The sequence below is a fragment of the Anas platyrhynchos genome, chromosome 16 (genome assembly GCF_047663525.1).
Source record: "Anas platyrhynchos isolate ZD024472 breed Pekin duck chromosome 16, IASCAAS_PekinDuck_T2T, whole genome shotgun sequence".
Lineage (NCBI taxonomy): Eukaryota > Metazoa > Chordata > Aves > Anseriformes > Anatidae > Anas > Anas platyrhynchos.
The window spans coordinates 5637581-5662235 of NC_092602.1; the positions used below are offsets into that span (position 1 = coordinate 5637581).

At 57.5% G+C, this 24655-nt stretch overlaps 1 protein-coding gene across 4 annotated transcripts in view; it reads left to right on the forward strand.

The window, feature by feature from the left end:
- Positions 1–24655, forward strand: part of KSR2 (kinase suppressor of ras 2) — a 56902-nt gene that overhangs the window by 12213 nt on the left and 20034 nt on the right. For 3 of the 4 annotated variants that reach the window (XM_027469794.3, XM_072024186.1, XM_072024188.1), the window contains exons 5-15: positions 7401–7582; positions 14378–14447; positions 15173–15256; positions 16884–16951; positions 17124–17222; positions 18047–18165; positions 20167–20335; positions 22193–22234; positions 22544–22610; positions 23131–23179; positions 23747–24114. In XM_027469794.3, coding sequence (XP_027325595.2) covers positions 7401–7582; positions 14378–14447; positions 15173–15256; positions 16884–16951; positions 17124–17222; positions 18047–18165; positions 20167–20335; positions 22193–22234; positions 22544–22610; positions 23131–23179; positions 23747–24114 — 1317 coding nt within the window. The remainder of the gene's footprint in view (positions 1–7400; positions 7583–14377; positions 14448–15172; positions 15257–16883; positions 16952–17123; positions 17223–18046; positions 18166–20166; positions 20336–22192; positions 22235–22543; positions 22611–23130; positions 23180–23746; positions 24115–24655) is intronic. The other variant, XM_072024187.1, reaches the window with a different exon arrangement.

Below are 24655 nucleotides of genomic sequence, written 5' to 3' on the forward strand. Positions count from 1 at the left end.
AGGGCAAGAAGTGGCTTTTTTGGGGGTCTTTTATCAGCCAATTTTTATCTTATGGCAGCGTCCATGCAGACCGCTGTCTGGTGGGACCCATCCAACCCCCCGAGAGGGATGCTGGTGTCCTTTGGGGTCGGTATCTCCTCACCTGGGGTGCCCAGGGGGAGGTTCCAAGCAACCTCGCGAGGTTCCTTGCAGTTTGTGTTTCGGAGCTTATTTCTAGGGCTCAACCCTTCTCTTATTCTGAAGCCTCCTGAAGCAGGGGTTAAACTTCCTGAGCTTACAGCCTCAGATTTTCCTGCGCGGAGCCTCCAGCTGTTGACCGTAACGCTGGGGTACGGAACATTACTCCTAAAAAGATCCCCTGGCTTCCATAAATCCACAACCCATAAACATCTCATGAACGGGCTCGAAACGGAAACAAAACATTTAGAGTGGCTGATAATATAATGCCCATTTAATACCCCATGAATTCCACGGGCCATTTAAATCTTCCATGGATAGTTAATGATTATTCATCAGCCAGGAGTCAAGGGAAAAAAAAAAAAACACCCAACACCAAACAAACTCGGAGTGGAAGGTCTTAAAAACCCATGAGTTGGGGAGCACGAGGCAATATGGCTAAAGGAGAGCAGCAGAGCCCCTGTGCCAAACCTTGGAGGTTTTTGGAGGCAGCCTCTGCCCCGGGGTGTCCTTCCTGGGGTGTCCTGCCCCAAGGCTGCCTGCTCCTAAATCCATGGGAAGGGGAGGTGACCCCAAATCTGCCTCTGCTTCCCAGCCACGGTGCCTCTGCAACCTTCAGCAGGGGGGGAGGATGGAGACGTGTCTGTAGGGGATTAAAGCAGTGTGGTTTTTGGGGTGTGTGAGGCTGGGAGGAGGCTGGTACGGCTCGGGGCAGCTTTATGCGGGGTAAGGAGTTGGTGTGTTCATTTGGGGAGGTCTCCTCGTGCTCTGTCTTTGTGATTTCATTCAGGGCATCGCTTTGGGTAGGGTTTGGTGTTCTGGTGGCTGGATGCTCATTGCTGGTAGCTCTGTGGATGCTGAGATAGTTTTCAAGGCTGTTTTTATTAACCTGGGTGGGTGAAGATCTGCCTCGTAGTTGGTGACAGAGCACACATCCATTTTCTCTCTCCCTTGTGTTATTTCCAGCTCTAGCCCTGTCGTTTCCTTCTGTAGCATCTAGTGCCACCCAGCACTCAAGCTCAGCACCTCCTGGGCTGTGCGTGGTGGTTTCTCCGTCCCATGTCACAGAAATCCCCCTGAACAGGGCATCTCCTGTGCCACTTGTCCCTGAACGAGCTTCTCCAAAGGCTCTCCTGTGCTCAGCATCATTACTGCTGAGCGCAAGGCCAGGGCTTTCACCTGCAAACTCACCCAGGACCTGCACCACCTTGGCTGTCCCCACATTGGCCACGTTTTGCTTGGAAAAAGGACCCTCTGTTCCCATCCTGGCTGCACGCTGACCCGGCTGCAGCTCTTTGTGGGCATGGGGTGAAGCAGATCCCACCTACCTGGGCCCCTTGGGCACAGAGGAAGGACCCAACTCATCCCGGTCCTGCAGAAATTTAGGGCCAGGGTCTTCCCCACAATCCCCTCCATACAGAGCAGGGACTCTGCCAAACCATGCAAACCATTCCTTTGTGGTATTTTAGGTGTTTTTTCTCACCTGGTGTGCTGCCCCAAAACACAGGGACCCGCCTGCTGCTCCCGCAACACGGAGAGCGTTGCGCTGCAGGAGCTGGGGGAGCAAAGCGAGCAGCACCTCTCTGCTCCCAAATCATCTTTCTGATCAATCTCGGTGCCTTTGATGAGTCAGGGCTGTGGAGCCGTGTACGGGTTCTGGATTGTCTCCAGCCTTCTCGAAGTACGGCTTGCACACCGCGTCTTGACAGTGACGGGTAGCCTCCGTAACAAACTGGCGCTCTGCTGCAATTATCCCCCTGCTCTGGGCTGTGGCGCTCCTCAGGTATGTCATTAATGTTAATTACTGCTGCGGTGCTCCATCAAAAGGGGCAGGAGCGTTAACGTGCTTGGGAGAGAAACTTCTCACCGTGTCCTTTAATGAGAAGTTGAGCCTCCTTTTGCCACTTCGGGAGCGAGGAGCGTGATGCTGAATTTAGATAAGAATTAGCGCCTGGGGGACGGAGGGGAGGCAGCAGAGCTCAAGCTGCAGGCACCGTGATGTGATACGCAGCCTCCTGGCCTCGTGGAGGACACGGAGAGCCGGAGGCTGTGGGTGGTGAGCAGGAGATGTGCCGACCATCAGCTGTGAGGCTCCTGGGGGCCACGCTCGAGCTCCTCTGTGCTCTCCGTCTCCAAAATGTGGCTCCGTGGGGAGGGCATGAAGTTCCCTAGCCTCTACCCCGTGTAGCTCACATGTACCCGAGTGCTCTGGTGGCTTCCTTGGAAGTTAGGAGATGGGACTGAGGTGGGAAGGAGAGCAGGCTTCCCAAAATGCCATCAGCTCTGCTCTGACTCCTCCTTTTGAACCAGAGCTCCCCAAACTCTCTGTGCCCCGAGTGTTCTCCGGCTCACCACACCCCGAGGCAGCCTGCAAGAGGCCCGCAGAGGAAAACTGCCCCTAGCTTCATCTGAGATGAAAGGTTTGCAGCTCTGTAATTAGCGTAACGAGCCTCTACCTAGGGCTGCCCAGCTTTTTGCCCTTCCTCTGCTTCTTTTTTTGGGAATCGCCCCCCAGAATGGGTCCATCTCGTCTGGCGGGGGCGAAGCCACCCAGCGCCGGCTGTGTGCCCGAGTCCATCGGCTGACGGACCGTGGTCCTCGTGTGATCCTCTGAGAAACCTAAAGGTGGAAATGAAGGAACCAGAAGGGCTTAACGAGCAGCAGGAGCTCCTCGAGGAGCTTGGCAATTAGCTCCCCGTGCCGCTCCCGCAGCACCCGCACTGCCGAGCGCCAGTCCCAGGGGGGGCGCGTTGGGCTCCAGCTCCCTTCAAAGAATTTCCCGGCTTTATGCTGCACGAAAAAGTTCTGCTTTGTGCTCCAAAAAGAGAATAATAGATCAGTAAGACTCGAACCTCAAAATCCATGCGTCCTGGGGAAGTGGGGACGGGCACTCGGATAAATATTTAACCGGCAGGGCTTTGATATGAGGAACCGGCTTTTCCTCTGGCCGGAGGAGGAGATTTTTGTTGCCTCTTACAGTAACGAGGAGGATAAATGTAACATCTGGTAGACAGTCATTTTTTGGCGATATCGAGCTACTATTGCGTAGTGCTAGCTAGGTTCTGGGTGTGTGATGGAGAAATCCTTCTGCTCAGCCAGCCCAGGCAGGTCCAAATAACCCCACTGCCTGTCCCGCTGCAGTCGCTGGACCCCACTCCTCATCCCTGCATTTTTAGGGGGCTTGCTTTTTGCTAGCAAGGCTCAGGGACGGAGCAGAAGGAGCACTTATTGCAATTTTTAATGCAGGAGCAATAAAAAGGGGCTCTCCCCCTCCCCTTTTTTTTTTTTTTTTTTTTTTTTGCTGTTGCCCATCCACGCTGCTGCCTGGGTTGGAGGCGGCCGCATGCCCAGGCAGTGCCTGCCGAGCTCCCCGCTCTGATTTAATACAGAATATCGTGCAATTAAGCCAGTCAAAAGGCCATAAATCTTCCAGGCTGAATCCTGACTGAGGCCGTGCGCTTCAGCCCAGACGGCAGCGAGCTTTAATCCTTTGCAGAGAGCTCACCGAAATGCCGATGATTTTCTTTCCCCCCCCCTATTTCCTTTCCTTTAAAAGCATCGCTCCTGTTGAAATTGGAGTGTGCTGGAGAGGAGCAAAGCGGTGAATAAAACACAGCCTGGTGCAGCCAGCTGCAGGGGCAAATCACCTGTTTCTGCTAAATCGCCTCTTTTAATCTTTGTATTAAAATAATAACGGCGGCACGCTGACGGAGCAGGTATTTATCCACCCTATTTATCCAGCGCGTTTACGCAGCTATTCTCTCCCTCTTTCATTTCGGAGGAGGGGCAGAGAGGAGCTGGGGGTGTTGCTCATAAGAAGGGGGGGACCTGTCCTCGTCCCTGTCCCTTTTCAGGGTGCCCTGGGAGCTTTCCCAGCACCTGCTGCTCCGTGCCACCGTGCGTCCTCGCTCCGCGCATCCTCGCCCCGTCCCTTTGTCGGGGCCCTATAGATCCCATCCCTGAGCACCTGTCAAACCCTTCAGAAAGCCGTGACGGGCCTTTTGTCCCGCGTGTCTGCTCCCGTTTGTCACCGCCTGCCGAAACCCTCTATTTTCTCCCCGCAGCCGGTGACGAGCGGTTGACGGATGGCGCGCGGCGGGCGGGGACGCGCCATTCAGTGGGGACTGACACCTGGAGGGATGCGCACCGAGCGCCGCCTGCCTCCTTTTTTCCTTTTGGAAAACGAGCCCGTGTTTAGCAAATTCTTGCAGGGAATGATGTCCCCGATGGTCGGTGTTCATCTCCCTGCCAGGGTGAAGCCGAGGGTTTGGGGACAAACTGGGGCGGTGATGGGTGGGGGACAGGTAATGGAGCTGAATTGGCAGAAGAAATAGTTTTGGTGTTCAGATTTGGGGTTCTCCTCCTGGTTTTGGGGTGGTTTGGGGAGGAAGCCGTTGTCCCCATGGTGGTGGCTGTCCCTGGGTGATGCCATGGTGTCACCCCAGGGTTTCTCCCCAGATTTTGGGGACTTTGAGCCGAGAGGGGAGCGCTTGGTGCTCCTGTTTGTATCCTACAAAGCCTTTAAGCCACCCTCCCAAACCCAAACGGGGATACTGAAAGCTCCCTGAGCCCCTTCTCTGTGCCTTTCCAACCTCCCCAAGTGCGGCTGGAGTCTCATTTCGGAGGCTGTCCAGCTGTGACCGGAGGACAAGTGTCCTCGTGGTGTGACGGCCGCGGGCCGGGCGCTATCTCTGCCATCTAAATAGCCTCCGCCACGCTTCCCGTCACGCCGTGTTTGCTCCTCCAGCAGCACGGCCCTATAACCACCGGGCTCTTATCCCAGGAGCCGTACACCTCGCCTTGCACCAGCATCGGGGGCTGTGCCCCGACAGCGAGGGCGCTTGCTTTTGGCACGAGCGGCCCCAAAAGGAACCCGGGGGCCACGTCCCCACGAGGGTGGAGGTGGCTTCAGGGCTCTCTTACCCCTCCCGTGGGGTTGGTTTGGGGTCGGCCACCCTCACCCCGTGCCTGGTATCAGGATGAGCGGGATCTCAGCATCTCCCCCGGCAGGGAAGGGTGTTTGGGGTAAACAAGTCGCAGCCGGAACGGAGCCGCTCCGTATCCTCGGCACGGCGCTGCTGACCCGCAAAGGTCGGTGTGTCTGTGTCTGTCTGTCTGTCTGCGGCTGTCAGGCTGTCAGCTCCCCGGCTCGGCCAGCCCTGAGGGGCCAGGAGGAGGTGGTGGGGAAGCAGAGGAACCACGCTGCTCCTCGGGGTGCCGGGGGTTTGTGCCGCTTTCCCCAGGAGGATGGGGTGGCCGTGCGCCGTGCTGCCTCCTGCTCCATCCTACAAACCCATCCCCCAGAACCCAGGGGCACTGTGGGGGTCCCTAATGGGCAGGATCGTGCTGTCCCCAGTTTTTGGGTGCTTGGGGGGGTCACCGGAGCACCTGCAGGGGAAACTTGTCCCTGTGAACACCCCTGTGAGGATGCCCCTGCTGCAGCACCCCGCTCCTCTCCTCGACTTTGCTCCCTGACCCCCTTCTTTGGGATGGGGAAGGGGACCGAGGCTGTGGTCCATCTGGTGGGGCAGGAGCCTTGTGGGTCTCCGTGCGGGGTCAGGGATTTTGCGTGTTTTTATTATTCTTTCTTCTGAAGAAGCAGGGAGAGAGGAAAAAATCTCTCTCTGTCCAAAATCACTCATCCTTCCTAATAATGAGAGCTGTCACCAGCCCTGCTTGGCGAGGAAATGATGCTCTCGGTAAATATTTGGTCTGGAACTGATTTATGGGTGGAAAAAAATGAGATTAGTGGCTAATCACCGTGCTGCAGGAAGCTTTTTGGGCCGAGCGCAGGGGGGCTTGGGGGGAGCCGCACCGGGGGTGCTTGGACCTCTGGGTCCCCGTGGGGAGGTTGGGTGGGATCAGGTGCAGGGGTCAGACCGGCTCTGACCTTGGTGCTTTGTGGATTTGCTTTAAGGGACGGGGTTTTAGGGTCAGGATCAGTGCAGGGCACGGCCAGCACTGACCGCTGGTGCATCGCATCGCCGCAGCAGTTGTGCGCGCGGTGCACCCGAAGAAGTCATTAGAGAGCCCCTAAAAGCAGCAGCAGCTTTTTCCTGTGCAAGGAAACAATTAGCTTATTAGAGGGCGGGTTAATTCTCAGATGCTAACGCGGGCTGGCGAGCGCAGCGTGGTCATTTCCTACCAATTGGCAGGGCCAGATGCCCCGGTGCTGCGCAGGGGGATGCGCGGCCGGGGGGGCGGCTTCGGTCAGCGCTGCTGGAGCAAAAGGGCAGAGCAGGGCCTGGGGCGCGTGGAGGAGCGTGCAGGTGCTCGCAGGGCAGCAGCCGACGGGCACAAAGAGGAAAGTTTCTGGAGAGAGCAGTGCAGGGGGTTATGCTCTCCTGTCCTCTGCTGCAGCAGAGCTTGCAGCATTGCGCAGCGTGGCGTGGGATGGCACGGCATGGCACATTTAGTGATATAGCACGGTACAGCACGGCGTGGCACAGCATTTCTTGGCGTGGCACAGCATTTCTTGGCGTGGCACAGCATTTCTTGGCGTGGCACAGTATTTCTTGGCATTGCACGGTGCCTGGTTTAGCTCCGGGGCCAGCTGCTGTGGGTTTCCCTCCCGGGCTGCGGCTGGATGCGCCCAGCTGTTGCTGTTGCAGAGGTGCCACGGTTCGTTCTGCTCCCACATTGGTTTTAGTCTAATTAAAATGATAACGATGTGGCCAGGAATCAAAGGCAGCAGACTGAATAAGAGGATGAAATTCAGCTGCAAGTCGATGCTAACTGTGCCATCGGTACCGGCGCTGTGACGAGCACAGGAGGTCCCTTGTCCACAGTTGGACCGTGATAACCAAGGGCAGTTGCTCAGAAAGGGTCTTTCTGCCCCAAATCCTCCACCAGGGCTGAGCTGTCTTTCCCAGAAGTAGCTTTGGGCACAGCAGCTGGTGCTGCTCTCCACATTTGGTTATTGCAATGTGATGGGGATGGGAGCTGCTGGGCCACTGAGGTTTCAGGGACATTTTGGGACCAGCTGACCCTTCCCAGCCAGAGCTCTCCAGTGCAGTTAACACTTAACACTTTATGAAAATTCCCTTTGTTTTTTGGATGTTAGGGAGGGATTAAGACTTCTCCCAGGGCTGTGGGTAGAATTATCACTAAATTTACAGGGCGGTGCAGCGCCTCACTGGGCGAGCATCGCTCCCCGGGGAGCATCGTGCGAGCAACCCCCCCCCAGTCCCTTGCCCCTCACTCTCCTCTCCTTTCTCTCCCAGGGTGAAGAAGAAGAACAAGCCCTTGAACCTCAAGATCCACAACAGCGTGGGCAGCTGCGAGAACATCCCCTCGCAGCGCTCCCCGCTGCTCTCCGAGCGCTCCCTGCGGTCCTTCTTCGTGGGGTACCCGCCGTTCCTCCCCTCCACGCCTCCCGTCCACACCGACGCCACCTTCTCAGCAAGTAAGTCCCGGCACGGCACCGCCGACAGGCACACGGCTGTGCCGTGCAGAACCTGCAGACTGGAGGCCGTCAGTCTGGGTAGGTGCAAAAGCACCGCGAGGGATGCGGAGATGTGCAAACGGATTTAGGGTACGGCAGCAGGTGCGGGAGCTCGGCTGCTTGGAGGTGGGAGATCCGTGAGCTCTCCCCGTGCTGGATGGGTCAGTGATGCTGCCTTGCACTGCTGGTGGGTGTTTCTCAAGGGATCCTTTGTGGTTGCAGCCGTGGTTCTGCCTTTGTGCAAGGTGCTGAGCCTGCTGCAAGCCCCACGGTGCTGGAGCACAGCAGCCGGCTCAGATCCTGCCTATGGGGCTGCACGGGGCTGCTCATCCTTGTTCCTGGAGGTGCTTTTTTGGGGGTTGGTCTGAGGAGCTGAGCCAGCGCGTTGCTGGCCAGGAGGGGCAGCCTGATGCTCACATCCCTGTGCATTCTGTAGGGCCTGAAGCTTTTAGGATCCAGGAGTGATGCTCAGCCCCAAAACTCCTGTGGGTTCGCTCCTTGCCCCGTGCCGCTATCACGGGGCTGCTGCTTCACCCAGTGCCCTGCCAGCAAAGATCTCATCATTTCACAGAGTCACCAAACTCTTTGGGTTGGAAAGGGCCTGGAAGATCACCTAGTTCCACTTCTTCCTTTCTTTTTTCCCCCGCATCAGCTGCCGTTTGGCAGCATGGAAGAGTCTCCGAGCTGCGCCTGGCATCCCGCACCTCCTGCTTCTCGGGCTCTGGGGACAATGGGACCTGGCAGCAGCTCGGAGGGCAGGCGCTGCTATTTCCAGAGAGACGCCCGGCTACCTGACTCGGGCTGGCACGGCCAGCAGATTGGCCTGGGGCGAGGGTATTTTTGCATCTCTCTCCCCCCCCACCCCGCAGCACCGGCTGATTTCGCCTTGCAGCCCGGCCCGACGGGGAGTAGCGGCCCAGAAACCAAGAAATAAAGCCCCGTTCTCAGCAGACTGCTGATGTGTCTGCTTGCGTTAGGCTTCCTCGTGCATCAGCGTGGGATTGCGTCCCGTGGCATGATGACCTGATGTAATGTGGCAGAGCAGGAGCGCGAGACAATGAGAAGTGATGGACCAGCAAACGGCTAGCGCTGCCGGAGAGGTGTCCTCTCGCATTTCCCTCCCCTCGGCCCTCTGACTTCCTTGGCTGCCGCGAATGTTTGTTTCTGGAGCTGGAAGTGAGCCGTGGAGAGAGGCTGATCCATGGTGAGAGGTTTTAGCATCAGCTACAGAGCGAGCTCCTTGCAGGAGCAGCATCCGTGCGCTCAGCACCCATCGGTCCCGGGCGCTGAGCAGGCTGTGGGGAAACGCGATGAAAGGAAAAATAAGCAGGAGCATCCTGCACAGGCCAGCAGGTGCTGAGCACGGTGCTGGCTCTGCAGAGGGATGATAATTTTCTGGGGCTTAATGGAGCTTGAAGCCAGGGCTCGTTACGGCGCGGCGAGAAGATGAGTTACGGCGAGCGGCGCAGAAACCCGTTTATTTCTGGGGAGGAGTGAATGTCTCTGCAGCCTCTCCATGCCGAGGTGCAGGAGCTTTCTTTCCCTAATGCCTGGCCACCTCGTGGTCCCCAAGAAGCACCCCATCCCCATCCTTGCCTTTGAGCCAAGCTCTCCCCAATATTCCCTTCCCTCAGAGCATGGCTGGCAGAAACACCTCTTCCCTGCCCAGTTTGGTGTGGGTCGATGCAGATTTACTTGTCCAAGCACTGGAACAATCAGTGTTGGTCCTGTTGGGTTGATGGGGGGCTCACAGGGCTGCTCTCCAGCCCCTCTCTCAGGCTGAAGGTGAAGATCTGTGATCTCCCCATCATTTTTTCCCACCGCCCAGCTCCTCTCGTTGCTCCTGGCAGGAGCGTGCTCTGGTCTGAATCATCCCCTTTCCCAATCGGATGCGGGGTTTGAAGCTTTTTTTTATTTTTAATCAGCGGATTTGCCCTGATTGGGATGGGTTTGCACAGCTGGGGCGTGAGGGAGAGGGCTGGCACCGAGCTGCAGGAGGAGCCTTTCCTCCGGCACATCCCCACGGAGGGGCAAAGGACCCCCAGGAATTTTGCTTTGAATCGATTTTCACTGGGAGGGGAAGCAGCAGAGAGGAAGGAATCATTTGGGGAGCTCCTGGGGGAGCTCAGACTTGCAGCTGAGGGGTAAAAGATGCTCTGTCTGGCTGCACCCAGGGCTGTCGCTGGGTGTCCCTACAAATAAGCAGCAGCCAGGTTTGTCTCGCTATGGGGAGATAGGATTTAGGAGTCACCACCCTGTGGCTTTGCTTTGAGCACCCAAAAATCAGGATGGATCTCCTTTTGGTTGTAAAGACTGATGGCTGCAGGTCCTCTGTTAGCTGGGTGTCCTCACCTGGAAAAAGCCACCTGCAGGTGCAGTTATTCTGAATATTTCCAGCGCCTTTAGGGCACCGATGTGGTGCTGAGGGCAGGGGAAGGGAGTGGTAGGGACCTGCTGGGAGCGCGGCCCCTCGCTGGAGATGCTGTGGGAGCTAAATGGGGACCAGGCACCCTCCCACACCTGGGTTTGGTGGCCAGGGGGACGCTGAGGACCTGGGGACGTGGCTCTTGGTGTGCAGGGATCATCCTCGCTGCTGCCCTTCCTCATCTGCTGAAGACAAGGAGCACCCAGTGCAACCAGTGCAAACCAGTACAACCCAACACCACCCAACACCCTGCATGTCCCAGGAGGGAAAACCCCAGCATCAGCCCCCAGCAAGCCCAGGCTGCTTGCGATGCCTCCACGTGCGGGCACCTTGCCGAATGCACGGCGCACAGCAGAGGCTCTTCCCTAGCCTGGGAGCACGGAGCATCCCCTGGCACGTGAAGCTTTGAGCAGCAGCCCCTCAAAATCTTCCTCTTGAAGCACTTCCTACCCTCTGAATGCTCTCCGTAGGCTCTGAATGGGGAGAAAAATCCCAAGGGAGGCATTTGAGCCGGTGAAGTGACTGAAGGCGACGTTCCGGCTGTATAAATAGGATTGTCACGCCGCAGAGAGGAACTGCCGTTATGATGAAGTGACTTCTGTTTTCCTAGCAGAGACGCTCTGGAAATAGCTCTGCCTTGTTCTCCTCGGCTGCTTTTGATGAGCCGAGGTTTCGTCTTGGCCCGCGGGATCGTGGAGCATCCTTCCAGCTGCAGCGGGGACGTCCCCGCGCCGTGGCACGGCGCAGCATGCTGCCCTGGGGACCTGGGTTCTTGCTGCCTGCTCCCAGGTGTGGCCGGGGTGACACGTTTGCACCCCGTGTGCTCTAGGGGAGGAGGGGGGCTGAACCCCTTTTGAGCCTGAATTCTGCACAGAGTACATGTTTTTTGGGGAAAGCTGCCAGGGATGCTGCTCGGAGCGTCGCTGCACCATCCTTTGCTGTTTGGGGAGGTCTCGCATCCTCTTTTGGCCTCAAAACCAACCGGCACGAGGTGCGGAGGTGCCTTGCAGAGGGGATTTGCACCCTCAGGTGCCCCCAGACCCTTTGCCATGGAGCAGTTTGCTGGGGAGCTTGGCTCGGCTCCCTGCGGGCAGCGACCTCTGCCAGCGTCCCCCATCAAAGTGGGGAGAAACGTCCCGTTTTTGGCACACGGTGCCCTGGGAAAGAAGGAACTCCCTTATCCCTCCCACCTCTATCTCATCCCCAACAAAGCCACCTTCCTTGTCCCCTTCCATCCATCTTATCCCTCCTGCTCGTGTTATGAAAACAGCCCCGTGTTGTTTGCTGTACCAGGAGGGAGGCTTTGTTTATCGGGCTGCTGCCGTGATGGACAGCAAAATCCACCCAAATTCTCCAGGCACCCAGAGGGGTGGCAGGAGATGGGTAAGGCTGACAGCGAGCCAAAACACCCCCACCCGTGGCTGAGCTCAGCGCACCCCATCCCTGCGCGGTGCTCCTGGCACGTTTGGGAAGGGCACCTGCCCCCAGGGAGGGGGGAAACCCCAAATAAAGGACCCGGGGGGGGCTGTGGCCACCCTTTTCCATGCAAAGCATCCCTCAGGCATCCTCCTCCCACAGCAGGCGGGGGCCAGGAGGGCGTCACGGCCCCGTCACCCGCATCCCGGCCCCGTCACCTGCGCCGCGCACGGGTGCCACTCAGGGACCCGTCACCGCCGCCTGTCACCGCCACGAGGTGACAGGGGCTCCTCGCTCCTGTCCCCGCTGTCACTGCTGCACCGGACGCGGCTGTCACCGTCCCCCCCCCCCGATGTCTCTTGGCACATTTGATCCCCGTCAAACGTGGGCTGTTGATCGGGGATAAAGCGTCCCGTGCCGAGCGAGGAGCCGCTTGCGAGCGCAATGCAGTGGTGGTGGTGAAAGCGCAGAGGTTTTGGGGTGGGACAGCGCTGGTACCCCCCAGCTGGGGGGGGTGGTGATGTTTCATGATGAGGGGTTTGCATCCTGGGGGCAACGGGTCCAGCAGGTGATGGGGGATAGGGGGATGGGGGGGTCCCTGCTGTGTCCTCCTCTGAAATTGGCCCCATGCACCTGGGAGGGAAGGGGGATAAAACACCACCCTAAAAAAGTCCTCACACACCGGTGCAAGGGGAATTATGGTTAAAAAGTTCTGATTTTCGGGCCATGAGTGAGGCTGCAGGTGGTGCAGGAATGAATGACGGTGGGGCAGGGGAGGTGAGGAGACACCAATGGTCACGGGGCGGTTTGGGTTTGGTGATCAGGCTCCGTGCTGCCAAAATGCAGGGGCAGGGGGTCACAGTGGGGTCAGGGTGTCACGGCGAGGTCCCTGCCGAGCTCTTTGACTCCCTGCAATTGGTTTTCCCTGCCCTCTCTTCTCACCAGGTGAACAAAATCTCCCCGGTGCAGCTGGGGCGCAGTGCGGATGCTTGGAGGTGCCCACTGCAACAGGGGTGCCAAATTGGCAGGGATCTACCCCAAAAGCGGCTCATCCCCTTTGTGGCAGTGTGATGTGCTGCTCCCATCCCGTGGCCACGAGGCTTTGTCTTGCAATTACCCCTCATGCTGGTGATTTTGGGGTTTTGATGGGGTTATTTGTGCCGTGCTGGGAGGATGCCGCTGCCTGCATGGAAGCATCCCCAGGACCTTCCCTTTGGGGTTAACCCTCGATTAATATCACCCATGGGGAAAAAAAGAAAAAGCTTTCCCCTAGATGCACAACTCAACTCACAGGTTAAAAGGGGGAATTGCCAATTAACTCGAAAAGCCCCCCAAATCCTTGGGGTGGCAACGGGGCGCTCCCCCTGCCCTCCCGCACGCTGCTCAGCGTGTCCCGACCCTGCAAACAGCAGCCCTATTGTTGGAGGCCTCTGCTTTGCGTGTCTCATCCCCCGTAATGGAAATAATTAACTGTGAATCACGTCGGTCTCATTTTTGTTCGGAGGTTAAAATCCCCGATACACTTTAATAAATTTTGCAGCGAGCGCATTTAGAAAGTAATTAAAAGCCTCGGCCAGCTTTCTGCCTCGCCCCTCTCCCCCTCCCCGGGATGGCAGGATTTAATTGAGGCCAGCTGAAAGTTAGTGGAAATAAATTGTGGATGCTGAAGCGGAGGTTGTAATTTAATTCGGGGAGAGGAGCTGTTCTTGCCTGTTTGGTTCATTGAGGACCAGTTGGTGGGGGGGGGTTGGTGGTGGATTTTATTTGTTTAATGTGATTTACGGATGAGAAAATGGCATTTAGGGGAGAATAGGGCTTGGTGCTGCAGGGCTGGGTGCAGAGCGGGCCGGCTGCTTCCCGCATCGAGCCTGGGCTTTGAGGGAGGTCCCCAAAATCTCTCCGTCCCCTGCAGGTTGTGGGTGTAGGGGCAGCAGGAGGGATGCTGCTGCAGGCGCTGGGGTTGGGAGTGCTGATGCCGGAGAAGCAGAAGTGCCACCGGTATAAAACAGGGGCAGCAATTACCTTAATTGGCTTTGTAGTCCTCAAACATCTTAATTGCTGACTGCGCTTTAGGGTCTGTCGGGGCTGGAGAAGCCGTGCTGGGGATGCTGCTGGTGCTGGGCTGGTTTGGGGGATGCTGGGGCTCCAGCCGCAGCGGCGATGGGCGCAGGCATGGAAATGTAACCTTCAGCCGGAGCGCAATTATTAAAATGGGATATTAAAGCAAACAGCGGCTCTCCCCGCTAGGAGGGGGGATATTGGCAGTGTGTTTAGCCAGGGATTTGCTGGCACGCCGAGCAAACGGCCGGCGCTGCAGCTGGGGCCGGCTCGCTTGGTTCGGGCCCCCTGGTGAGCCCCTCGTTGAGCGCTCCGAATCCCCAGATCTCGTTTCCCTCACCCAGCCAAGGTCCCGTTGCCCTTTCTCCTTCCTTTTCCCCCAGCAGAAGCACACGGAGGCTGCTTTCTCCTTTTAATCAGCAGCTTGAATAAGAGTTAAATTGGCTCACAAGCGGCTGACGCTCAGCTTTTTGTTCAGCCAGAAATGCAACCCCAAGACGTGATGTCTTATTAATAAACGGTGCCGCTGCCGTTTATGCTTCGTTTTCCCTTTTCTTGTTTGGAAACCGCTAAGTGGCTCCAGCAGCTTTCGCACACCCACGTGTGCACAGGGGGGTGCAGCGGCTCCCACCCCCCTCCTGCCCCAAAATGGGTGCTGGAGGCACCCCGATGCCCCCCAGACCCAAAGCTCGATGCGTCTTCCTTTGGAAAAAGACAAACTACCGGCGTGTCCCCGGGGGAAAAGTTTGGCAAAACCTCATTTTTGGGTGCGTCCTCTGCTCCTCCCCCCATGAAAATGTCACCTCTGGCTTTCGCCTGTGTTAACCCCGATGGTTTCCTTGTCTCGTCCCCTGCAGATACGCTGTCAGTGCCTCGCTGGTCCCCACAGATCCCCCGACGAGACCTGGGAAACTCCATAAAGCACAGGTACGCTGGCCCTGGTGTGGGATGGGAACGAGCAATGGGGACGCCGGAGCCATCCTTGGCCTCTCCTCGTGCCCCCTGGGGACACGCAGCAGCCTCAGCAAAGCGCATGGGATGCGATGAGCATCTCCTTTTCCTCCTCTTGTCCAGGACGGGGGCTCTGTGTTGGATTCCCAGTTTGCCACGCTTGGCTGCACTGTCCTGGCAGCCCATTTAAATTCCATTTCAGCTCCGATTTGGGTTAGATAAGGCTGGAGCCTCTATCAATAAAAGCCGTGTATTACCCGCGACCCCGCCAACCTTCAGCAAATTTCCTATCTCTGGTTTATTGCCCTTCTGTACCTGCGGCAGGAAGGCGAAAGATGGGAAATTGCCTCGGGGCTGCTCTTCAGTGCGGGCTGGGAAGCCGAGCCCTGGGGCAAGGGGGAATTTTTGGAGCCCTGGGCTCAACGTTGGGTGGGTAAAACTGGAGAGCTGCAAGGAGCCCTCCTTGGTGGCTTGCTCGGACCTCCTTGGGAGCAGGCTGCACAAACCAGAGGGAGATTCAGAGGGGTGTTTTGGCATCCTTAGGGCGACGCCTCCCCATCTGTAGCAGCGCTGAGCGCAGCACGGGAGGGATAAATCACGGCTCAGCAGACACCCGCAGGTGCTGGTGCTGGAGGAGGGTGCTGGGACGGGGCAGTGCCACCACGCCTGGCCCCAGCCACCCTCTGCTCTTCTCCCCGCAGGTTTTCCACCAAGTACTGGATGTCTCAGACCTGCACCGTCTGCGGGAAAGGAATGTTGTTTGGCTTGAAGTGCAAAAACTGCAAGTACGGAGCTCCGCGTGCGGCTCCCGGGGGATCCCGAGGGCTTCGGTGGCGGAGCCAGGCAGGGGCTCAGGGAACGTGCAAGCAGCCAGCACCCCACCACCTTGTAGGAAGCCTTAATGAGACATGAGATTGGGTGAAAATAGCCCCAAAATGGGGCTGAGGCATGGTCAGGTCTGCATGCAGGGAGCAGAGCAGGGTCCCTGGGGAGGATGCTGCCTGGCAGGGTGCCGTGCGGAGCTGTGCACCTGCAGGCAGCACGGGGGCTTCGCGCCCAGCTTTGGCCCAAATCCTTCCTTTTCTTCCCCAGCAAAAGTCGCAGGGGCTTCTATTTCCTGGCAGGCACGTGGCGGCAAGCAGCCAGCCCACCCACGAGCACAATTAAGATGCTTTGCAAAGGAGAAGGGACGGCGGCGGAGGGGCCATTTCCATTTTTTGGGCAAGGCTGGGAAAAGACGGCGAGGAGGATGCTAATGCCACTTAAAATCCAGGGTCGCCCGTCTCCTGCGCCGTATCGTGCAGGCATCAGCACTTAGTGAAACTGCTTCTGGAGGCGCAATTGCCTCTGCTAGGGATCAGTGCTGGGAATTTGCTGATTGTCTGCTGGTAACTGAGTTAGCCGGGGCTATCAAGCGATAACGATCGCTGGGGCCGTTGATTAAATGCTGATGAGTTAGCAAAGTGGGATTTAAACCCGGGCAAGGAATGCAGAGCTATTGTGCAGTTCTGGGTGGTGGTGGAGGTTTTCTGGAAGCGATAATACTAAAAAACCTTTTTTTTTTTTTTTTTAAGTGGTGATTCTTCAGCTTTTTTTGCGCTTGAGCGTTGAAGGCCACCTCCTGCACGCATCACCCCGTTCCCCTGGGAGCTCTCCCCCTTTTCCCCGTGTGTGCAAGGGCTGAAAAACGGCCAGGATCTGTCCTACTCCTGCTTCCTGCCTTTGCTCAGAAAAGAGCAAATGAATCCCAAGCATTTTAAAAAGTTGGGGTGAACACAAAATGTTTGTGTTTGCTGACTTTGCCGGAGCTGCTTGGCCCCGTGCTATGTTCCCTTACCCAAAAGAGGGGGAGGGAAAAAGCAGGTAAACCAACCAAACAGAGCAAAAAAGCCCCCAAGCCTCAACGACTGAATTAATCTCTACCTTTCCCTCTAGGAATGGCTTTGTAATAAAAGCCAACATGCAAGACTCCTGAATTTTCATTACCCAGCTCATTGACTTGTAGCTGCTGCCGTTTTTTCCTCCTTTGCCCTTGGTTTTTGAGTTCTTTCCTGTGTTTTATTTTATTTTTTTTCCCTTTTCCCCTGGCTCTCCCCATCCACAGGCTGTGGACTCTTTCCCATCCCTAATTAGTAACATTTTGGGGCAGGAGCCTGTTGGTGCCTACGTGCCTGCCCGTGGGGTGCAGCCCTCCGTGGGCTCCATCCCCCCCAAATATTGCAGAATATTCACCAAAAGTCCCACGAACATTGCTGTTATTTTGGTTAAAAGTCAGAAATGACGATTTGGGTCTGCAGGAGTGGGGAAGGAGGCTTTCCCCACCATGTGGCCACGAGCCCTGGGTGCAGGGCGATGCGCCGGGGCCGTGTCCATCCCCATTCCTTACGGGTTTCTCCGTGTCCCCCCCTTTAGGCTCAAGTGCCACAACAAATGCACCAAAGAGGCCCCTCCGTGCCACCTGCTGATCATCCACCGCGGAGGTAAGGGCCTTTCTTCCGCTTCTGCCTCCCGGGATGCTGCCTCCAGGTAAAACTTTCAGAAGCCCCCGGGCGACTTTCGGGAGCCCGAGCCCTTGCCCCCCATCCCCCGAGGCTCCCGAAACCGCTTTGGGCGCTCTGTGAAAATTTTACCGACCGTCTTTTCCGCTTGTAGGGAGACGAGCCGTGCGGGGCGAGGCAGATTTGCATTGCAAACCGCTTCCACCCACCCTCCCCCTGCCACCTTTTCTTTTCAGATTCCCCACCGCACGGGGTAAGTGCCAAAAAAGGTTTCAGCCTTTCGCTACCTCAGGGCGCACGCGTGGCACCCGGACCCACCGCGGCTCTCGGTGCATGCGGGTCCCGGCCGTGCCCCTCCGGATGCTCTCCTGGTGTTTCCGGAGCTGCCTGCCCTGAGAATCCATTGGAAATACAGAGAAATTTGGAAATTTGGGCACTTTTGCAAGCCTGGAAAGGGAGATTTTGTGGCTGGAAGACGGGCGCCGCTTCCCACCTCTTTTCTTCCAGTTTTTGGCCGAGTGCTCCAACGGCGGAGGACGAAGGGCTGAGATCACTTAGGGGAAATGCTTTCAAAGCCAATTCCAGCTCTGAGTTTAATTTTGAGCTAATAAGGCTGCCCGTGAGCGCTAAACACCACCCGATCACCAAAAGCCTGCTCAGCAGTTCCGTCCCAGGGAAATGCATTGCGCTCGGCAGTGGGCGACTCCCAGAAATTGGGGTCACGGCTGCGGGCTGAGAAATTGCCGGAGCCGGAGCTGCCTGCTGCACGTTTTAGGGCAGGAGCAAGGAGTGATGTGGCTTGGGGGCAGCCCCTGCAGCCGGTGTTCAGCGTTAATGAATTAACCCCCCCCTAAACGCTCCTAAAAGGTCCCTGCTGCGAGTGGGAGGCTCTGAGCCGGCTCCTTGGCCTGCTGCGAGGAAGAGGATGGTGGCACTGGGTGGGAAAATGCTCGTGCTGGCCGAATCCCGGGGCTCCTGGTGGCTGCTGATGCTCTCCGACGTGCGCCTTTACAGCCTCCCCCTTTCTCTTTTTCCCCCCCCTCCACCCCTGTCCCCCCCTGTCCCCTCTCCCCGCAGCGAGGTTAGTCCGGACAGAGTCGGTGCCCTGCGATATCAACAACCCCCTGCGGAAGCCCCCCAGGTATTCGGACCTGCACGTCAGCCAGACGCTCCCCAAAACCAACAAGCTCAACAAGGTGAGCAGCGCGGCGTGGTCCCCAGACCCCTGCCCAGCAGCCACCGAGGTTCTGTTCCTGCCTCGATGCCCCACATCCCTCCTACACACCCCCAAAAGGGGAATCTCCAAAATCTTGGTGGCTTTTGCTGGATCTTCAGCCACCCCTTGTCTGGATCCATCCCAGAGCCATCCCCTTGCTGCCACAACTTGCTCCGGTCTGTGTCCTCTCCTGGAGCATCAGACCCCTCTGCTATGCAGCTCTGAAAGTCATTCTTAAAGGGAGGAATTAATTAAATTCCTGTTCCCATGTGCCCTATGCTTGGGACAGGTTCGTTTTCCCCTGGATGGAGCATCTCCTGCTCCTGTGGCTCCTTGGCTTTCCAGGCACACCCACCGGGTGGGTTTCTCCTTGCATTCTGCGTCCTCCAAGCTTATTTTTTTTTTCAAATAGCTCAAAAATCATGTGGGATTGGAGCTGCTGCCTGAAAGTTCAGGAAAACTGTTCCAAGTCAGACAAGCCCTGAGGACTCTGCTCGTGTCCCTGGCCCCGCCGGTCGAGGCAGAGCGGGCAGTGCACCTGGCTGTTTTCTCTGCGCTACATTAATTGCAATAAACCAGCATGGGTTTATTTTGGAGGAAATTTAGAGTTTTTACACCCCAGGCTCTGAGGAGATCCTCAGAGTAATTATCTGCCTTGTTGTTGTTGCGGTTATGGCGTGGTGCAAATGGCTTCGGTGGCACCTGGGGAGGCTGCGGAGCTGCCGCGGGAAGCAAAAAGAAACCCAGGTGCATTTTTCTTTCAAGCGTGGGTCCTTCCAGTGATTTTTTTTTTTCATGTTGCCGCCACGCTCCTTTATTTTATTAGAGGGCACTGGGGAAGTGATTCAGCCCGCTGGTACGGGCTGGGACAGGAAGGGCAGCAGCACCGGGCTCCTCCTGCCACCGCGCTCCTGTCGTAGCTTTCCCCTAAGCAGGGTGTAACGACGCACACTGTATATTTGTAGACCTATCTCATGCTTTGAAAGCTACAAATGAAACTCGTGCCCGTGCTGATACATAAATCTGTGTGTCCTAATACGTGCAAGTGCAGATCACCGAGCTGTACCCGGCTCTGAGGATGTAATGGGGCTTTTCTAAGGAGGACTGATAGAGACCGCTGGATCAGCAGCCGCTAGGAAATTGTCCTCGTGCTTCTCCCAGGCTGTGACCCGAGTGCTCCTGTTCCTGTTACAGTGTCCTCTACAAACGTGCTTTATCCATCAGGGCCCCTTCTTTTGTTGGTGTTTCTAAAAGCTTTTCTTCAGAGATATCCTGTACCCCGTGCACAGCGTAGAAATCTCATTGTTCGTGGCGCTCGGTGTTGGTTTAAAAAATATTTTGCCCAGCCAAGGCTGTCATCTGTGTCAGGGTGGACTGTACAAAGCACACGTGGGTTTCCTGGAAAGCCCAGCTCATTTAAAACCTCATTAAATGGGACTAAATTGGGAGGCTGGTGCAGATTTCTGGGGGTTTGCCAAGGGGGAGCTCCCATCTCCAGTGGGGAAATCGGACCCTGTAATGTGTCTCCAAACTGGACAGCATAGGTGTGGGCAATGTGGGGAACTCTGTCCCCAGTTTTCCTTTCCAAACCCTCAAATCCTTCAGGTCCTCAGCCTTGTTTTGTCCCAGGTGGCCCTAAATAACCCATCCCAGTGTGTCCCGTCATGTGTGTCCTTACCTTGATTAGGAACAATTACTGAAGGGCAAGGTCAGCTGGCACTGGGAGATGTCCTGGGATGCTCGGGTGCTGCCTGGACTGCAGGAACCTTGTGTGGTCCTCCCAATCCTGCCTGAAATCACCCCCCTGGCTGTGCTGGGGCTCTGGTTGTTCCCCAGAACTCCTGAAGACATGGGAGTAGGGTGACTCGTGTCGCTGCCACTTGTCACCTGGCATCCTCCGCGCTGCAGCACGGCACCGTGGCACCACCCGGCACCGCTCTCACCATCTCCCCTCTCCTTTTCCCCCCTCCGTGTCGAGCAGGACCACATCCCAGTGCCCTACCAGCCCGACTCCAGCAGCAACCCGTCCTCCACCACCTCCTCCACGCCGTCCTCGCCGGCCCCGCCGCTGCCACCCAGCGCCACGCCGCCGTCCCCGCTGCACCCCTCGCCGCAGTGCCCGCGCCAGCAGAAGCAGTTCAACCTGCCGGGTACGTGCCGCGCTCCGCACCTCCACGTCAGGCCCCCAGGCACGTGTTCGGGAGGGGTCTGCTGAAGGTGTCCTCCGGGTGAGGGGCTGCTCCAGGCTGGGAAAGGGGGAAAAGGAAGCAGAAATGAGTTTTGGATAATTCAGGAGGGACCTCGGGAGTCTCTTGCCCAAGCTGCTGCTCAAAGCAGGGGCAGAGCGCAGGGCTTTATCCAGCTCTGAAGCAGGACCTCTGTGAGCAACCTCGGAGGCTCGAGGCTGCTAAAACCTTTCCAGACATCCCTTAATGTGTGCCCAGTGCCTGGTCTTAGTGGGGAAACAAGGTCTTGTCCCTCTGCTGGGGTGCCTGGGGGGGACATCCCCGTGCTTTGGGGCAATGCACCTCCTGTTTGTAGGGCCAGGTCGGGGTGCACATGGGGCGTTGTTGGTGCTGGGGGGATCTGACATGGCTCGTCCCACTGCGAGGGAAGGTGGAAAAGGACATATGGTCACAGGGTGCTGGTCCCTGGTGGCTGCAGGATGCAGGAGGTGCGCTAAATGCCCCAAAACGCAGGGGCTCAGCCGTCCCTGGCCATGACCTTCCCCTCCCGTGCACTCTAGCAGTCCCAAAAAGGGGTGACAAGGGGGACTCTCAGCTGTGACGCAGCTCCAAGACACTGAGACGCTTGTGGCCAGCCTGGCACTGGTGACCCCTTTTGGTCCATGTCCCTTCTTGGGTGGGCAGCCAGGAGGTTGGGTCCCTCCGGATGGAGCAAACCAGGGGCTGGGCAGGGTGCTGGGGGGGACAAAGAAGACAGCAGAGGAAGATGGGGGGGATGTGAGCCACCTGCAGAGCCACCTCTGCTCCCACCCTATAGGGCTGAAGCATCCCAATGTCCGGGGAGCATGGCCCAAAACATCCCCAAATGAGCCCTGAATGAGCCCTGGGCCCTGCAGGGGTCTCGGGGTCCCCCAGAACATTTGGTGCCCCCATCACACTTTATTTCTGGAACAGAGACCTCTCCCCCCAGGCTGTTATTTCACGTCCTTTGAAGTGCAAACTGCAGGAGGAAGCCCGCAGCTGGCAGCAGCACCTCCTGACCCGGAGCTGGGGCTCCCATCGAGCTATCGGGGATGGAGCGGGGCAGGATCAGCCCCACAGAGCTCAGAGGGGCTCACCCCTGCCCTGTGCCCCGGGGAGAAGAGGATCTGGCCGAGCACAAAGCGGGGCTCACCGCGCTTTCATCTTCCCTTGTGGGAAGTTCAGAGCGGCCTCACCAAGATGCTCATCTAGGGGATTAGGATTTGAGCTCGGGGATTGCAGCACGGTGACCTTTTTTTGCCCCAAATTACCTTTGGGTCTCCTTTGATCTCAGCTCAGGTGTGCTCAGGTCCTGCTCCAGAGCTGCTGGGCTGGAGCAGGCAAAAACGGGTGCAAGCAGCTGGAAATTCATCGCTTGGTGCTGCCGGGCTGATCACACCGCTCAAACCCCGCGGGGTTTTGCTTGCAGACTGGGCATCCAAACCCCACAGGCAGCATCAGCACTCCCCGATTTTTAATTACGGGTGTGAAGGGGTTGCTGATGCCAGCAAAAAGAGGAGGGAAGTTTTAAGGGCTGATGTGCAGCCAACCCAACTGCGGTGGCTCTTGTCCCTCGAGCGATGTAGAGCTTACAATAAAAGTGTGTACGGAGGCTACGCTGGAAGCACGGGAGGGAAAATACCTCTGTGCACATCAAATGGGTTTAGGGAGCCAAGGAGGGAGTGTGTGTGCGATGGATCAGGTCCTCCCTGGGATGTGGGGCAGGGACCAGGCTTGGGGCTGGAGTTTTGTAGGGGGGACCCTACCTGGCTGGCACTTACCCCCCTCTCTCTTTTGCAGCCTCCCATTACTACAAGTACAAGCAGCAGTTCATTTTCCCAGGTAAGGCTCTCCTACGAGGCCGGCTGCTGAGCTGCACCCCTCGGAGAGGGGCAGGGTCCCTCTGGGGGTGGGTGCGTGGCTGGGTTCGTGCAGGGAGGTGGAGCTGGGTCCCCCAAAGCCATATATGCTCCCCCAAACCCATACGTTGCTCTAGGACCGCATGTGCTATGAAGATACTACAGGGCTGGGTGGCCCCAAATTATCCCCAGAATTGCACCCGGCTCTGATCCAAGGGTTTTGGGGGCAGGAGGGAGGGCTGGGCTCCCCGGGGGCACCCCACAGGCTCTCACTGTGCTCTCTCCTCCCCAGATGTGGTACCCGAGACGCCGACCCGAGCCCCGCAGGTGGTCCTGCACCCCGTGACCTCCAACCCCATGTGAGTGCCTGGCCCTATGGAAAACCCCTTTTGGGGGGCTGGTGGCAGCGGGGGGTTTATGTGCCATAGGAGCATGTGGGAACCAAAAGTGGTTGCAAGGAGGTAGATGGGGATTTTTTTTACATCATTTTCTTCCTGCTGATGCAGCCCTGCCTCTGAGATGGGGACAATTTGACCCCCCAGGTCCTGATGTCAGAAACAAATCAAACCTGAGAAACCACCTCAATGTGCCACGAGCACCTGGCCAGACTTGTAACATGGTCTAAGCTGTGAGGTCCCACGGGGCTTCTTGTCACCAACCCCTCCTGGGACCTCAGTGATGGATCCCATCCATCCCCCTCCTGTGCTCCATCAGCCCCTCGGGTGGCTGCGACTTGTAGGGAAGGGGTGCCTCTCCCCAATTAGCAGCAAGGCTAATTAGCCAGCACTTCTCCTCACTCATCCCCTGGGTGAGAGTGACGTACCTAGCGTTGTTTTCACACCGTGGTGGTTGTTTTTTGTTTTTTTTTTTTTTTAACAGCCTGGAAGGAAATCCATTACTTCAAATTGAAGTGGAGCCCACGTCAGAGGTGAGCTGCTGTGGGTTTTGCTTGTGGGGTGAAAGGGAAAGTCCCCAAACTGAAGTTGGTTAAGCCAGGGTTTGGGGATTTGGGCATTTGGTGCCTTCATCGTCTGTGCATCTCCAGAAACGATTGCACAGAACGGTTTGGGTCAGTGTGGGGCTCTGTGGGCACCCAAGTCACGGACATTTCGAGGTGTGTTTCAAGGCACCTGGTGAGATCAGCATCGCTGCAGCAAAGCTGCAGATAAATGAGTTAACAGCCAGGCCATGGACCAAGGGACGTGGTTTGGTGATGGGGCTGGGCAGGCTGATGGCTGGGCTTGGTGATTTTGGAGGACCTTCCCAACCCAGCTGGCTCTGTGTGGGTCCCTCACGAGCTTCGTGTCTGCCCTCAGCTTTATATTCAGTGAAATTTGGTGAGATGCACAGAAAATTTGGCACAGGGCAAGCATCCCCTCAGCAACAGTTCCCCAATTTGTGTCGCATGGCGTGGTGCAGCCCCGTTGAGCACCCAAGGGTGGCAGGTGGGTGCCGGTACCCGCACGCGGTCACCTCCCCGTCCCCTCTCCTGCAGAACGAGGAAGGCGCCGAGGAGGCGCAGGAGTCGGAGGACGACTTCGAGGAGATGAACCTCTCGCTCCTCTCCGCCCGCAACTTCCCCCGCAAGGCCAGCCAGACCAGCATCTTCCTCCAGGAGTGGGACATCCCCTTCGAGCAGCTGGAGATCGGCGAGCTCATCGGCAAGGGCCGCTTCGGGCAGGTCTTCCACGGCCGCTGGCACGGGGAGGTGGCCATCCGCCTCATCGACATCGAGCGGGACAACGAGGACCAGCTCAAGGCCTTCAAGAGGGAGGTGATGGCCTACCGGCAGACGCGCCACGAGAACGTGGTGCTCTTCATGGGGGCCTGCATGAGCCCCCCGCACCTCGCCATCATCACCAGGTAGGGTCCGGCATCTCGTGTGCATGGTTTGCTTTCCAAAAAGTCCTCCTGAAGGCCAACGGTACCTCTTGATAAGGTGCCAGGAGGCCAGGCAGTACGTGGGGCCTACGTGGGGCCTACGTGGGGCCAGGCAGTTTCATCTCCTGGAAACATGGAGCCTGGGGGTTTGTTTTAACCAGGAGGAGCGCAGCACGGTGCTGTCCCAGCAGCTTCTGGCCCAGAGGGGGTTTTTGTGTGGTCCCCTGGCTGGTGCTTGGATGAGTGATGGGGTCTGGGGGGTGTGAAGCAGTGGGGCAGCAAACCCCACAAGTGGCCTGCTGGTGTGGAAATGGCTCAGGCATCTGTCTGCAGGCTTAGCAGGGCGTGAGTGCGGCGTCAGATTGTCCTCAGTACAGCCAGAAGGGCAGCGGAGCTGTGGGAATCTGGGCACACTCAAGGAGGGCTGGTGCTCCAAGAGGCTTGTCCATGGGGGCTCCTCACTCCCAAGACCCTACAAGATGAGTCACGGTCTCCTGGAGCGTTCCCTATCCTTTCCCAAAGT